The following is a 13153-nucleotide window of genomic DNA, read 5'->3' on the forward strand; positions in this document are numbered from 1 at the left end:
CTTTTTTCTTACTTACTGTTGTTCCTACTTTCATCATTGTCCCCCGGACAACAGTAAGTGGGAGAAAAGTGACGGTGGGGACAACGACGACAGCTCCCACACTCTCATCATTCTAACCCCCTCCCCCTCCCCCACCACCACCACCACCACCACCACGCACCATCGCCGCGCTGTCCCCAGCGTCTTCGCAGGTTATTTATGGGATTGGGAATTGACGCTGCTCGGCCGTACTTATTACGGGGCGAGGGAATTAGGCGGTCGTAACCGCGGGAAAAACGACAGCGGCCGTAGATTTCATTACGCTGTTCATCAGCGAAAGGGTTACGAGCGCTGTGCGTAGCTGCTGATGATGATGGCAGTAAGGCTGGCTGTCGTTTTCTTTCGCTCTTCGTGATCACTCCCGCCTTCTTCCTTCTTCTGCTGGTCTTTCTCTTCATTTGTTTCTCTCTCTCTCTCGTCTCGTCTCTCTCTCTCTCTCTCTCTCTCTCTCTCTCTCTCTCTCTCTCTCTCTCTCCCTTTCTCTCATTCTTCAATCAGCAATGATGATCACCTTCCCCTCTCTCTCTTTCACACACACGCACGTGTACACTACAGAGGAGGTGATGTGGGACGTACTGAGCTTCAACACGCCGGCGACGCTCGACCAGTCGACGCGTTACCTGCACGCGCTCGCCGAAGCCATTCGCACGATGCACACGCACAACAAGCAGTGGAGCGAGGATGACGTCATCAGCATCGTGGACGAGCTAACGAGTACGTGCGTCAGTCTAGATAATCTACGGCGAGCAGCTATAAGAGTGATAAGGACTGATATTACCTCTATATTTAGCTATTATCAGATCTTGAAACTATATACAGGCTAGGATATCCTATTGTATCATATAATAGCCTAGCTCTACCCATGTAGCGTTGGCAAATTATCAGGGTAGTAAGTATAGTTAACAACCAACAACAGCTCTTGGTCGTTACCTGCTACCGCAGTGTTTAAATACCTTACCATCCAGGTGTTTAATCACCTTACCATCCAGGTGTTTAATCACCTTACCATCCAGGTGTTCAATCACCTTGTACCATCCTGGTGTTTAATCACCTTACCATCCACGTGTTCAATCACAATTACCATCCTGGTGTTTAATCAACTTACCATCTAGGGGGCCGTTGTCAGAAACAAAATTCGTCTTAACATTAGTCTTAACTTTAACAATTTCTTCTAGACCGTCGACAGCACTTTGTTTCGTATTGTTATGAAGAAATCTGCTACGGTTTCTCATTCTCGTAACTTCGCAGCGTTTCTGTCAACGAAGAGAAAAAGTTCATGTTAAGACTAATGTTAAGACCAATTCTGTTTCTGACAACGGGCCCCATGCAGGTGTTTAATCACGTTAACATCCAGGTGTTTAATCACCTTACCGTCCAGGTGTTTAAGCTTTGCTGTTCCCTGCTGTTCGTAGGTCTCACAGAGATGGAGTGGCTGGCGGAGAACCTTGCTAACCTGCTGCTGTTCTGCGGCACGACGATCACGGTCAAGTTCATGGGCAGCAAGGCCATCAACGGCCGCATGTGCGAGCTGGGAAACCTCGTGGCTTCATTCTGCGTGGTACGTATAGTTGTGTCCCTCGCGAGAGGGAGGAAGAGTGAGGGAGAGAGAGAAAGAGAGAAGAAGTGAAAGAGAGGTGGAGAGAAAGAGAGGGATAGAGGGGGGAGAGAGAGAGAAAGAGAGGGAGAGAGGGTGGAGAGAGAAAGAGAAAGAGAGAAGAAGTGAAAGAAAAGTGGAGAGGGGGGGGGGAGGATGCAGGAAAGAAAAGGAGGGAGAGAGAAAGAAAGGAATATCATATATAATAATAAATAATACAATATTATATATTATTACATATACATACATACACACACACGCACGCACACGCACGCACACACACACACATAATAAAGAAACGCAAACGTTCATTTTATTCACTCTTCCTGTACTCGGTAGCGTTGATAACATCAGTAACAACCTGCGTGTTAATTCGCGTCCGCTCCCGCCGCAGGTGATCACAAAGTTCCGCTACTCGACGTCGTGGCTCGTTAACGTCATCCAGCAGGTGCTGGCCATCATCGACAGCCCCAAGGAACGCGTCAACTTCCTCAACCACATCAGCACCACCTTCAAGGACGTGCTGGCAGAGGTCGCTGAGATCAGAGACGGTGGGTGAACCATCCAGGTCCATCCTGGTCCAACCAGGGGTGTAGCACGTACCGCACTGGCTCTCCTCTTACTCCTCTCCCCTGCTCAGTTCTCCCCCCCCCCACCACCACCAACGCAATTCTTTGTTTGTCGGTCTCGTCCTCCTACTTGCCTTACCCCTGCTTAATTATTCCACCTCCGCGCAATTCGAGCACTTTGTCGGTGTCGTAGTGGATGGTGTCGAAAATTTCGATTGCCCGCCTCGATTTCGGGTCGCTCACAGGTTAATCCAGGGGCGTAGCTAACTCGTTTTGCCTGGGTTCAAAGGCACAGGCGCAGTTTGTTTTCTGGGCAGTAGACAGTGGTTTATAGAGCCCTCTATCACGACACTGATTGGCTAAAGTTACTCGTCAATCAATCCAGGTAAAGAAGTCAATTGTGAGGATGCATATATATGAAGATGATGATACTGTGGTAGTTGTGATATTGGGCGCGTTGGCTGAAAATCGTAGCATGTGAAGTCGCGAACTTTAATCTGCCGTGTAAGTTGTTGGTTCTTATTTATTGCTTATAGATAGCCAGGGCGAGTCGGACTTCATGCTAGTTCTAGATGCACAGGTGGAATTCAGCAAGGAGATCCTCAGCCTTGCCTTCAAGAACATGATAGCCCAGTAGCGTGCCACGTACTGCCTGCAGGTCACCACTTGACAACCACAGTGTGCCAAATGCTGCTCGCGTGTGGCAACATCTGACAACCACAGTGTGCCAAATGCTGCTCGTGTGGGGCAACATCTGACAAACGCAGTGTGCCAAATGCTGCTCATGTGTGCCAACATCTGACAACCACAGTGTGCCAAATGCTGCTCGTGTGTGCCAACATCTGACAACCACAGTGTGCCAAATGCTGCTCGTGTGTGCCAACATCTGACAACCACAGTGTGCCAAATGCTGCTCGTGTGCGCCAACATCTGACAACCACAGTGTGCCAAATGCTGCTCGTGTGTGCCAACATCTGACAAAAAATGGGCCGAATCCTGCTTGTGTGCCAACATCCGACAATACATGGGCCGATGCTTGCCCAGTAACCTGCGTGTGTGTATTGAATACAAGCGAGCGCAGTTTGCCATCTGCTGCTTTAACGAAGTCTGCACGATCGAACCTAGCAACCGCGCAGCAGCAGCATCGTGCTCAGCGTGGCTTCCGCAATGCTAGAGCCAGGACAGGATATCTAAGAAAACATGGAATCTATGCACCGCGCATCGGCACCTTGGTTCTGCCGATCCTGTCTGCATCGCACTCCCAAAAAAGATATGTGAAAGGATAAGGAGGTTGCAAAACGGTACGTAGCAAAGATGCCAGCAAAGACAATATCCTGGATGTAATTTTCGGAATAGGAATTTTTATTGAGTTGACCAGTTTTTTAAGTCAGTTTTAATTGCATCGAACGCTTTAATGAACAGGGGGTGCATTAGTAATATTATAGTACACACCTGCTATTCTCTCTACTGTTGTCACATTTATTCAGATTGGGGTTTTCTTTATCTTGGGAAGATTTAAGATCATTTGCTGTTGTTAATATTGTGATGCGCAGACGATCGAGGTTTTATTATAATCTATTGCATCGATGCTGCATGTACTGCCAACCTTGAATTATCCAATCCTGGAGTCAATAATTGCGTTTCTAAATTTTACCAATGATATCAAATGACAATTAAATGTCAGAGTGACAATCTGTGTAACATTAGCATACTGCTACCTCCTGTTGTGTAATTATTGTAATTTAATAGACATAGGTTAATATAACGATTAATTATTGCAGTATTTGTATATACGTTAGCATAATATTTAAATTAACTATAATAATATTCATTAATATTTTGTCAGTATTTAAATTTAAAATATTTACGTGCCTATATTTGTATTAATATTTAAGTTTCTCTGAAATCAAATGCAAATCTTGTTACCTGTCCAATAATATACTACACAAAACGTAGTAAACTGTAAAATTCAGTGTATAAAAAATAAACGTGAAGGAGAAAGTTATTGGTTATACAGATTCATATAGGTTTATTACTAACAATTCTGCTGAAAGCAGTTAAGGTTGATCCAAATTCAATTCCATAGTTTACACTCACAGAGACAGAGCCTAGACCCACATATCTGAACAACATTAAGCAGTGACGTACACACGCCCTAACACTGGCTGTTCCCTGCAATGTTTTGTCATGACAGTAATCCATATAGAATGTAATACCGATCACATACACTTCACTTCACAAACCAACTTCCGTTTTATATACATTACCCACGTCTCTCTTCACTCCGTACGCACGCACGCACGCACGCACGCACGCACGCACGCACACACACACACACACTCTCTCTCTCTATCATTCTGCCTCCCCCTCTCTCACTCACTCTCTCGCTCCCACTACCTCCCCTTTCTCTATCTCTCTCTCTCCCTCTCTCTTATCACTCCCCTTACTTCTCTCTCTCTGTCTCTCGCTCTCCGAGCATTTTACACCGAGTATCGTCGTCAAAGGCCAGTCGGTACACAGCTGCATAAATTCGTTGCCACGTTCTCCTCCGTAAATGATCGCAAGACTCTACCAACGACGCGAGGGAACCGACATCTTGGCACGGACCCGCAGCAGTAACTCACAGCACGCGTGACCGTTCCCACGGCAACGCTAAACATTTTAAATTCCTATTAGTCGAAACGCAACCGCATGACGTGCCTCGGTCCGTTACACGCACTGAAACACACTCTCGCACCACCACTGCCTACAATGTCTGTGCTAATTCTACCACTGTAGCCCCTTCGCTCCTGCTACAGGGCCTCAGTGTGGCGGGAGCGAAGATGGCTACTAGTCTGGTAGAGCTAGACCTGTGGCATTATGCGAGACAGGCTGTCGCTGCTCCGCGCGCGTCACACCAAGACACGAACCCGTCATCAACAACGCTCCACACAGCTGCGCGACAGACACGCCCTGCGCGTGGGGGGGGGAGAGAGAGAGAGAGTTCCCCTCGATTCACCCACCTCCCCCGGCACGCACGCGCACGCGCTTAACCGCTCCCGTGTTACCGCGGATCCAGAAGTCCGGCCAAATAATCCGTGACTAGTGTAACAAAATCTGTATAATATATTTATAATTAATAAAATTATCTTATTATTCAACTACCCCGTGTAAGGGCCTGCCTTTATAGTACATACAGCAGAACCAGCCCACTTATACCTATAGTCTGGCGCCGCGTCCCCCCTCAGCATCCAATTAGCTACTGCTGTCCGAGGGACGGCGCCAGTCTCGCGGCCTCTGTTCATGATCACTTGTCAACGTTTGCAAAAACCTAAAACTATAATTACAAAAGATGAAAGATGCAGGTTAACGCGCCCACCGCTGCCACCTGGTGCCGACTCGCCCACCGCTGCCACCTGGTGCCGACTCGCCCACCGCTGCCACCTGGTGGCGGCACGCCTGCCCCGCCTCGGTTACAGGCGACCTCGTAACCGCGGCGACGTCCGCGTCGCTATCGCGTCGAAGAAATAGAAACGACGGGCGCTAGAAGGCGACAACCGGCGCACTCTACGCAGAGACTACATTTCACAAAGCTCATTGTTAACATCGCGAACTCGCCGCCGCCGCCGCGTCGTCCCCGGCAACGACGACAGAGCTCGACTCGCTTTACCGTCTGCCCCGCGCGCGTGCTCGTAACCGCTGGCAACCGCGCGAGCTCCCCCGCGTCGGCCGACCAAACGACCGCGGCGTCCGTCTACGGCAACGCCCCGACGACGCGCATAATCCTCGTCGTACAAACATGGTCCCCCCCTCCCCCCAGGAGAAGCCAGAGCCCTTCTCGACGACGGAGAGAGAATCGGAGGTTTTACACTACCCGTTCACAGCTGAGCAACGCGCGAGCCGAGCTTCGTTTCTCCAACTCTCCCTCCTCCTCCATCCTCACCTAAACGCGCTCGACACGGCCTCGCGCGCGGTGGACAACGCGGCGCGGCGCAAAAACTCTCGTCCAAGGAATGTTACACGGTCTTCTAGGAAAAACAAAAACGCAGAGAAGAAAATCATACAAACTTCCAAAACGCTGTGTATATGTGTGTATATATATGTAATAACTGGTTAATAAGGAACTGCCTGATGCGTCCCCCCCCTCCCCCCACCCCACCGAGTGACCGCCGCATCAGGCCAGCGATATATTACAGTTCGGCATCATATGTGAAATCTTATGATATCCCCAAAACATGATATCTCCATGCCGGAGGGTTCGATCGGTCAAACGACTTCCCGTTTTTTCCAACGCCAACGAGAGAAATCCGACGGAAAATCGGAGTAGCGCGACGGCGGCCGTTACAGCGCCCTCTGGCGGCTGGCCGCAACGACCGCTACGCGTATGTCACCGACTGCTCCGCCAACCTTCTCCTAATTCTCTCACAGCTGCCTCACGTAATAGCGTCAGGATAGCAACACACGCGGCCACACAGCGCGCGCGCTCTCTCGCGAAATTTAACCCCCACCCCCCTCCGGTCCTCCGAAATCGAACACGCGGCGGAAAGGAAAGACGGACGCCCGTCGGAACGGACGAAAAGTTGTTCGGAACGACTTCCGGATACGGAAAACGGGTTTCCGAAAGTCCTCAGCTTTGATCCGACACTCGCGCGTCACGCCGTCATACTGCTATCACAGCTGGGATGCTTGTGCGCGCGCACGCGGAAAGGAAAAATCGCGCCGCGCCCGTCGAACGAAAGAAAGCGTCTCGCCCCCAGCACGCCGCCTCGTAATAAATTAACACGGAAAACACCAGTCCGAGAATTAAAAAACCAAAAAAAACAAAAAAATCTAGTATGTACACAGGAGGGCGCTGCTCATAGGCGGGACTCCCGGCGCCGCCGCCGTCCGGCGAAAAAAAACGCGCCTTTGAGAGAGAGAGAGACGAAGCCATCAACGTGGTCGGCATCTTTGTCTTCTCTCTCGCCTCTCTTGCCCTCCTCGTCCCGTTCGCAGACGAGCTCGGAATCGGCGACTCGCGCATGGCACTGGCATCGCCCCCTGGCGGTCGCGACGACGGCCAAAACGCTCTGCGCCGGCAAATTGTAGTCGAGTTCGAGAGACGCAAGCCGAGACGCCCGGAGACGGAGCGAGACGGCGGCGGTGGCGTCTCGCGCTTCCCCCGCCGCGCCGGGTTAGCTCTTGGGTCGGATGCCGCGCTGCGTGAGGCCCTCGAAGCGCTTGAACGTGTAGTTGATGAAGACCCAGTCCTTGTAGTTGATGTCGACGTCCAGCGGCTGAACCACTGTATGAGAGCGAGACAGAGAGAGAGAGAGAGAGCTATTAGCAGCGCCACCTGGCGACGACGCAGCAACGCAAATGCACGCACGATTACGCATTTGAACCGCGTCGCTGTCGCTGGGACAGAAGGAAGGCCGTGGGGTAGGATGAGAGAGAGATAGATAGAGAGGGAGAGAGAGAGAGAACGAGGTAGGGAGGAAGAGTACGAGGCAGGAAGAGAGGCAGGAAAGGAAGGGGAAGCAGGAAAGCAGGAGGAAGAGAAGGATGCTGCATCGCCGCGCGACCTGCACTCACGTGGCTTCATGTCGGGAAACTCGTCAAAGTTGGACGTGTCGTCGATGCTCTTCACCTCTACTGGTATCGCCGACGGCCGCTCCCTACAGAAGCACACGCGACACGCACGTTACTCCCGGCACGCAGTCAAACACGCGCTCACTCGAGGCAAACCACCGAGGTGTCCCTTATAGACAGGTGTCCGTTATGTGGAGGTCCTTTTTTTACGACACGCAGTCAAACATGCTCACTCGAGGGAAACTTCCGAGGTGTCCTTTATAGACAGGTGTCTGTTATGTAGAGGTCCTTTTTAACACGGCAAGTGTTACGCTTGTGCAGCAGCGGCGATGCCACCCACGTTACACATGATATGCAGTCAAACCTCTATACGACGCTCACTCAAGAGAAACCACAATACAAATAACCAAGTAATACTAAAATATTATGCATCAGCTGATGTCACAACCGTGAATTTTTTTTTTACGAAGGCTGCAATTACGAGATTTTTTTTTTTTGAGCAATTACGAGATTCTGCGAGCATATCAAATCTCCACCGAGGTGTCTAATCTCGAAACCCGCAGCAGCAAGAGTTTAAACATGTTAAAGGGCTCTGTGTGGCGACGTGAGAGAGATTGGCTCACCTTATGTGATCCCAGTCGACACCCTTGAAGAACTGATGACACCTGATCTCTTTGGAACCCCCGTGGTGTCCTACCCTCTGCTCCGGCGAACAGCAGAATCTGCCGGCGAAGAAAGAACACACGGTGAGCGAGAACAACGAACGAACGGTTAGCAAGAACAACGAACGAACAGTGGGCAAGGACAACGAACGAACGGGGAGCGAGAACAATCGCCCAACTCTGCAGACGATGTAATTCAGCGACATGTTTGCTGTTCCTATTAGTTGTTCACAGTCAGCTCGCCCAAGGATAACCCGCCCAAGGTCAACTGCTCAAGGCCAGGGGCCCGTTCAGGGTCAAACATAGCATCAGATGGAATGTCATATGTATTGTTACTATAGTGTATGGCTGACTTCGATGACCGCATGGTCCTTTCGCCATACCCGTGCATTTTATAAGCAAAGTTATAACTGTTTGATTTTTCCACGTTTAGCACAAATAAACATCTTGAAAACTTGAAACTTGAGACGTACTTCTGTATGAGATCTCTGGCCTCGTTGGAGATGGGCATCTCGGGAGGGAAGACTAGCGTGTCCTTCCAGTGCATCACCTTCCGGTACGTCTCCTGAGGACTCTCCGAGCAAAACGGAGGATAGCCTGCCGGGGAGAGAAGCAAAGCAAGATTAACTAGCCGCGTTCACACGGAGCAACAAATTCGGTATTTAGTGTTCACACGAGGCTAAAATGCGCGGTCCAACAAATACGGTATTTTGTTGAAATACGCAGCTTCCCAGATGCCGAATTACTTCTCGTGCTTGAGAAATTCCGAATCTCTTGGACCGCGTATTTGTCGAGAGCCAGAGTTTACACAGAGTTGCTGGGCATTGATTGTTTAATTTGAATTGTTCGCTTGATTGTTTGCTTGGACGCATTGTTTTTTTTCCAACTCGCAGCTCGCAAGTAACTAAATACGGCATTTCTGAAGCCGCGAAACAGCGTGTGAACGCTCGGGTGGAGTAAGTCGCGAATTTGTCTCAGCTTCGGTATCTCGCGAATACCGAATTTAATAAATACGGAGTCTCGTCTGAACGCAGCTACTGACTGACCCGATACAACAATGGTTCCGGAACAATGAGATGTGATTGAGCTCAGTAACGCCCCAGCGTCACCTCGCCTTCGGAAAGTAACCGCTTTCATCTTCTTTCATTTCACGTCCTTACATATAAAGAAGTTTATTGATATAATCCTTGATCGAATCCATGTAATGAATTTTCCAAACGAGAAGCGACCGCTAGCACTGCTGTAATACCGTCGAAAGACAGAGAAGTAAATATACATGAATAAGCTATTGTTCTATTTTGGTATACAGGCTAACTGTGTAAAGTTATGACCCGGGACTAGACAGTGGTAGAATTAGCCAATTACAGACAGTAACGTAGAACGGAGTGACCACAAACAATAGGTAGGCGTGTCTACCTATGTGGGTATATAACCGCGTGTTCGACTAGAGAGAGATCGGAGAGAGTCAGACAGACATTCTAAGATATACAAGATTGGGTAGAGAAGGCTACGAGACAGCAATAACCTCGTAATTTGTGATGTTACTCGCGCACATCCACTGTACGCGTTTGCCCCGCTATGGGCTTATACATAGTTAATGCAGTACAATTAAAGACAATAACTGGATACGTATATCATAGTTGTTATGTTCTTTATAACCTGTATTTAAATAGACGTTAGCAAAGGGTGTAATACACACACTCACGCGTAACCACTAATACGATCACGGGTAGTAATCGACGTCCCTATACTACTTCAGGTCAGGCCAGGCTCACAGAGAATAGCTACCCGCACGATAATATTCATACATCATCACACGCGCACACTCTCATCTCATCTTCGCGACAGTCATTTTGGTAATGCCGGTGACACCATTGCTGTATCTACGACGATGCCCGCAGACCAACCAATCGCGGCTCTGTGCGGCTCATCGCCGCGACGACTCGCGCGCATGCTCACCTATCAACATCTCGTACATGATGACGCCGACTGACCACCAATCACAGCTCTCCGTGTAGCCGGTCTGCATGAAAACCTCGGGGGCGATGTAGTCGGGCGTGCCGACCGTCGAGTACGCTAGCGCCCTCCTGTTTCGCTTCCAGCTCTCCGCCCGCCGCTTAGAGTCCATCGGACTGGACGCTGTTGCAGCGAGTACACAGCATTATCGTACACGTATGTTATATATTATATGTATTATGTAATCCTACTCAACAATGTTAACAACGAGCAACCCTTTAGTATTGCATACGTATTTATACGCACGCACGCACGCATGCACGCACGCACGCATGCACACACACACACATACGTACACACACTATGATACTTAACCTAATATTATTATATAGCTGTCATGTAAATTAAAATTAAAAGTATGCATATTTCACATTCAATACATGTAGCTGTGTAATGGCAGGAGCGGAGCTACGACAAGCGAACGCTCGTGTCGCGGCAGCCGCGCTACTTACAGAAGTCCGTGGGCTTGGCTTGCGAAAGATCTCGGTAGAAGTCTGTGCGATGCGACTTCTTCAGGCCTGTGCAGAGCCCAAAGTCCGACAGCTTAATGTGACCCTGCAATGGTAGCGGCGAGCGGTGAGTCGCGTACCCAACACAGCGAGCGAATACGACGCGAACGCAAACGCAAAACACGCAAAACGCATGAAAGCAAACGCAAAACAATGCGAACACTTAAAACACTGATGCAATCCCAGCTCCTTTATAGCAAGGTATTCATTTCCCTTGTGGGAAACAACGGAACAACTTGCCATAAGGGAAACATAAAAAATAAACAAATTTTAATAAAGGAAATGTGACGAAAAATAGACCGAGAGGAAACCCCCGAGAAGATCGATCGCTGCCGCCAAGCCTTCCCGAACAAGCGAACATCTCTGCGCCCGCGGGCGATGGAGCTACCTTTGCGTCGAGCAGCAGGTTGTCCGGCTTGATGTCGCGATGGATGAAGCCGAGCTTGTGTATGGAGTTGATGGAGAGCACGGACTCCGCTACGTAGAACTGCGTGCACTCCTCCGTCAACGTGTCCTTCTTCATGAGCAGCGTCATCATGTCACCTGTGGCGGGAGACAGTGTGTGTCATTAATGTCACATACGCACAGAGACATGAGGTGTCATCAGGTCACCTATAACAGGTGTCATACAACGTGTCCTTCTTCATGAGCAGCGTCATCATGTCACCTGTGGCGGGAGACAGTGTGTGTCATTAATGTCACATACGCACAGAGACATGAGGTGTCATCAGGTCACCTATAACAGGTGTCATACGCGCCCTTCTTCATGAGCAGCGTCATCATGTCACCTGTGGCGGGAGACAGTGTGTGTCATTAATGTCACATACGCACAGAGACATGAGGTGTCATCAGGTCACCTATAACAGGTGTCATACGCGCCCTTCTTCATGAGCAGCGTCATCATGTCACCTGTGGCGGGAGACAGTGTGTGTCATTAATGTCACATACGCACAGAGACATGAGGTGTCATCATGTCACATATACGATACAGACTGACAAGGCGTCATTAATGTCATCTATGCAGAGAGAGACAGTGTGTCATGTCACCTACACAGACAATGAGACAAGGTGTCATGTCACCACATATATAGAGAGAGAGAGAAAGAGAGAAAAGTCGTCAACATGTTACCTGTACACGCATGCACGCACGCACGCACGCACGCACGCACGCACACAGATAATAACACACACATTAATATCACCTACAGATAGACAGTGTCATTAAGTCATCTACATGCGTCACACACCAAGAAAAGAACAATATGTCCTCAACGTCAAATGTAGAGACACACACACATCACGTCACCTACGTAGAGAAAATTTTTGAACGTGTCGTGAATATGATCCCCCGCCCCGCCCGTGTCGAGTTTGTATCCCCCGCCCATGTAGAGTTCGTATCCCCCGCCCATGTAGAGTTCGTATCCCCGCCCATGTCGAGTTCGTATTCCCGCCCATGTAGAGTTCGTCCAGGGAAAAAATCTCCCAAAAATCGCTCAGCAACCACTCAACGCTCTCATGTCATCACGTTGTCTACCAGTGAAAAAAATACACGGGGCTCGGGGCGATTTAGCCCCCGAAATGCCAAAAAGAGCCCCCGTAATTTTGCATAGAGTTCAATGCAAACCAAATTTTAGAGTGCTATTTTCATGCACGCGAGCTTGAAAAGTAGCCCCCGAAAAATAAATTTTTTCCCTGCTACCTACCTCCGGGTAGAAACTCCATGATGAGGTACAGATTCTGCGCGTCCTGGAAGCTGTAGTACATCTTCACGACCCACGTGTGATCCGCCTCCACGAGTATGTCGCGCTCCGCCCGCACGTGCGCCACCTGGCGAAGACAAAAACAAACGCTCGAAAACTCCGCGTCGATGTTAGCGAGATAAGCTTCGCGATGCCTTCGCCTGTACCCCGAACGGCTACGCCACCCAATCGAGGATGTAATGTGCGCAATGACAATGCCCGTCGCTTGCCGACTGCCGCCGCCGCCGGCGCCACCTACAGGCGAAGAGAATACCTTGGGCGTTCGTCGTTGATTGGTCTTTAGGGGAAATACGAACATGCAGGGGGGTGACTGACGGCACAATCTACGGGTGAGACGAGTAGGGGAGATCGTTAGCGAGAGGATCGTTGTTAATTGGTCATTAGGCCAAAACAAAATATATGTGTGGTTAACGTTACATGCCGAAAAAAAATAGGGTAGGTAGGTAGGGAAAAC

The 13153-nt window shown here is 49.6% G+C and overlaps 2 protein-coding genes across 2 annotated transcripts in view; one reads left to right on the plus strand and one right to left on the minus strand.

The window, feature by feature from the left end:
• LOC106812466 (F-box only protein 47-like) overlaps positions 1–2909 on the plus strand; it is a 6226-nt gene extending 3317 nt beyond the window's left edge. The window contains exons 6-9 of the mRNA XM_014816350.1: positions 595–761; positions 1463–1597; positions 2028–2184; positions 2739–2909. Coding sequence (XP_014671836.1) covers positions 595–761; positions 1463–1597; positions 2028–2184; positions 2739–2839 — 560 coding nt within the window. The 3' untranslated portion in view covers positions 2840–2909. The remainder of the gene's footprint in view (positions 1–594; positions 762–1462; positions 1598–2027; positions 2185–2738) is intronic.
• Positions 2910–7258: 4349 nt separating this feature from the next.
• The window catches only part of LOC106812467 (serine/threonine-protein kinase 38-like), a gene marked incomplete at its 5' end in the record, with an annotated part of 10221 nt that continues 4326 nt past the window's right edge, over positions 7259–13153 (minus strand). The window contains 8 exon segments of the mRNA XM_014816352.1: positions 7259–7465; positions 7756–7838; positions 8376–8474; positions 8888–9011; positions 10374–10553; positions 10883–10985; positions 11328–11482; positions 12643–12766. Of these exon segments, the coding sequence (XP_014671838.1) occupies positions 7356–7465; positions 7756–7838; positions 8376–8474; positions 8888–9011; positions 10374–10553; positions 10883–10985; positions 11328–11482; positions 12643–12766 (978 nt within the window).

The sequence above is a fragment of the Priapulus caudatus genome, unplaced genomic scaffold, assembly GCF_000485595.1.
Source record: "Priapulus caudatus unplaced genomic scaffold, Priapulus_caudatus-5.0.1 Scaffold652, whole genome shotgun sequence".
Taxonomy (NCBI): domain Eukaryota; kingdom Metazoa; phylum Priapulida; class Priapulimorpha; order Priapulimorphida; family Priapulidae; genus Priapulus; species Priapulus caudatus.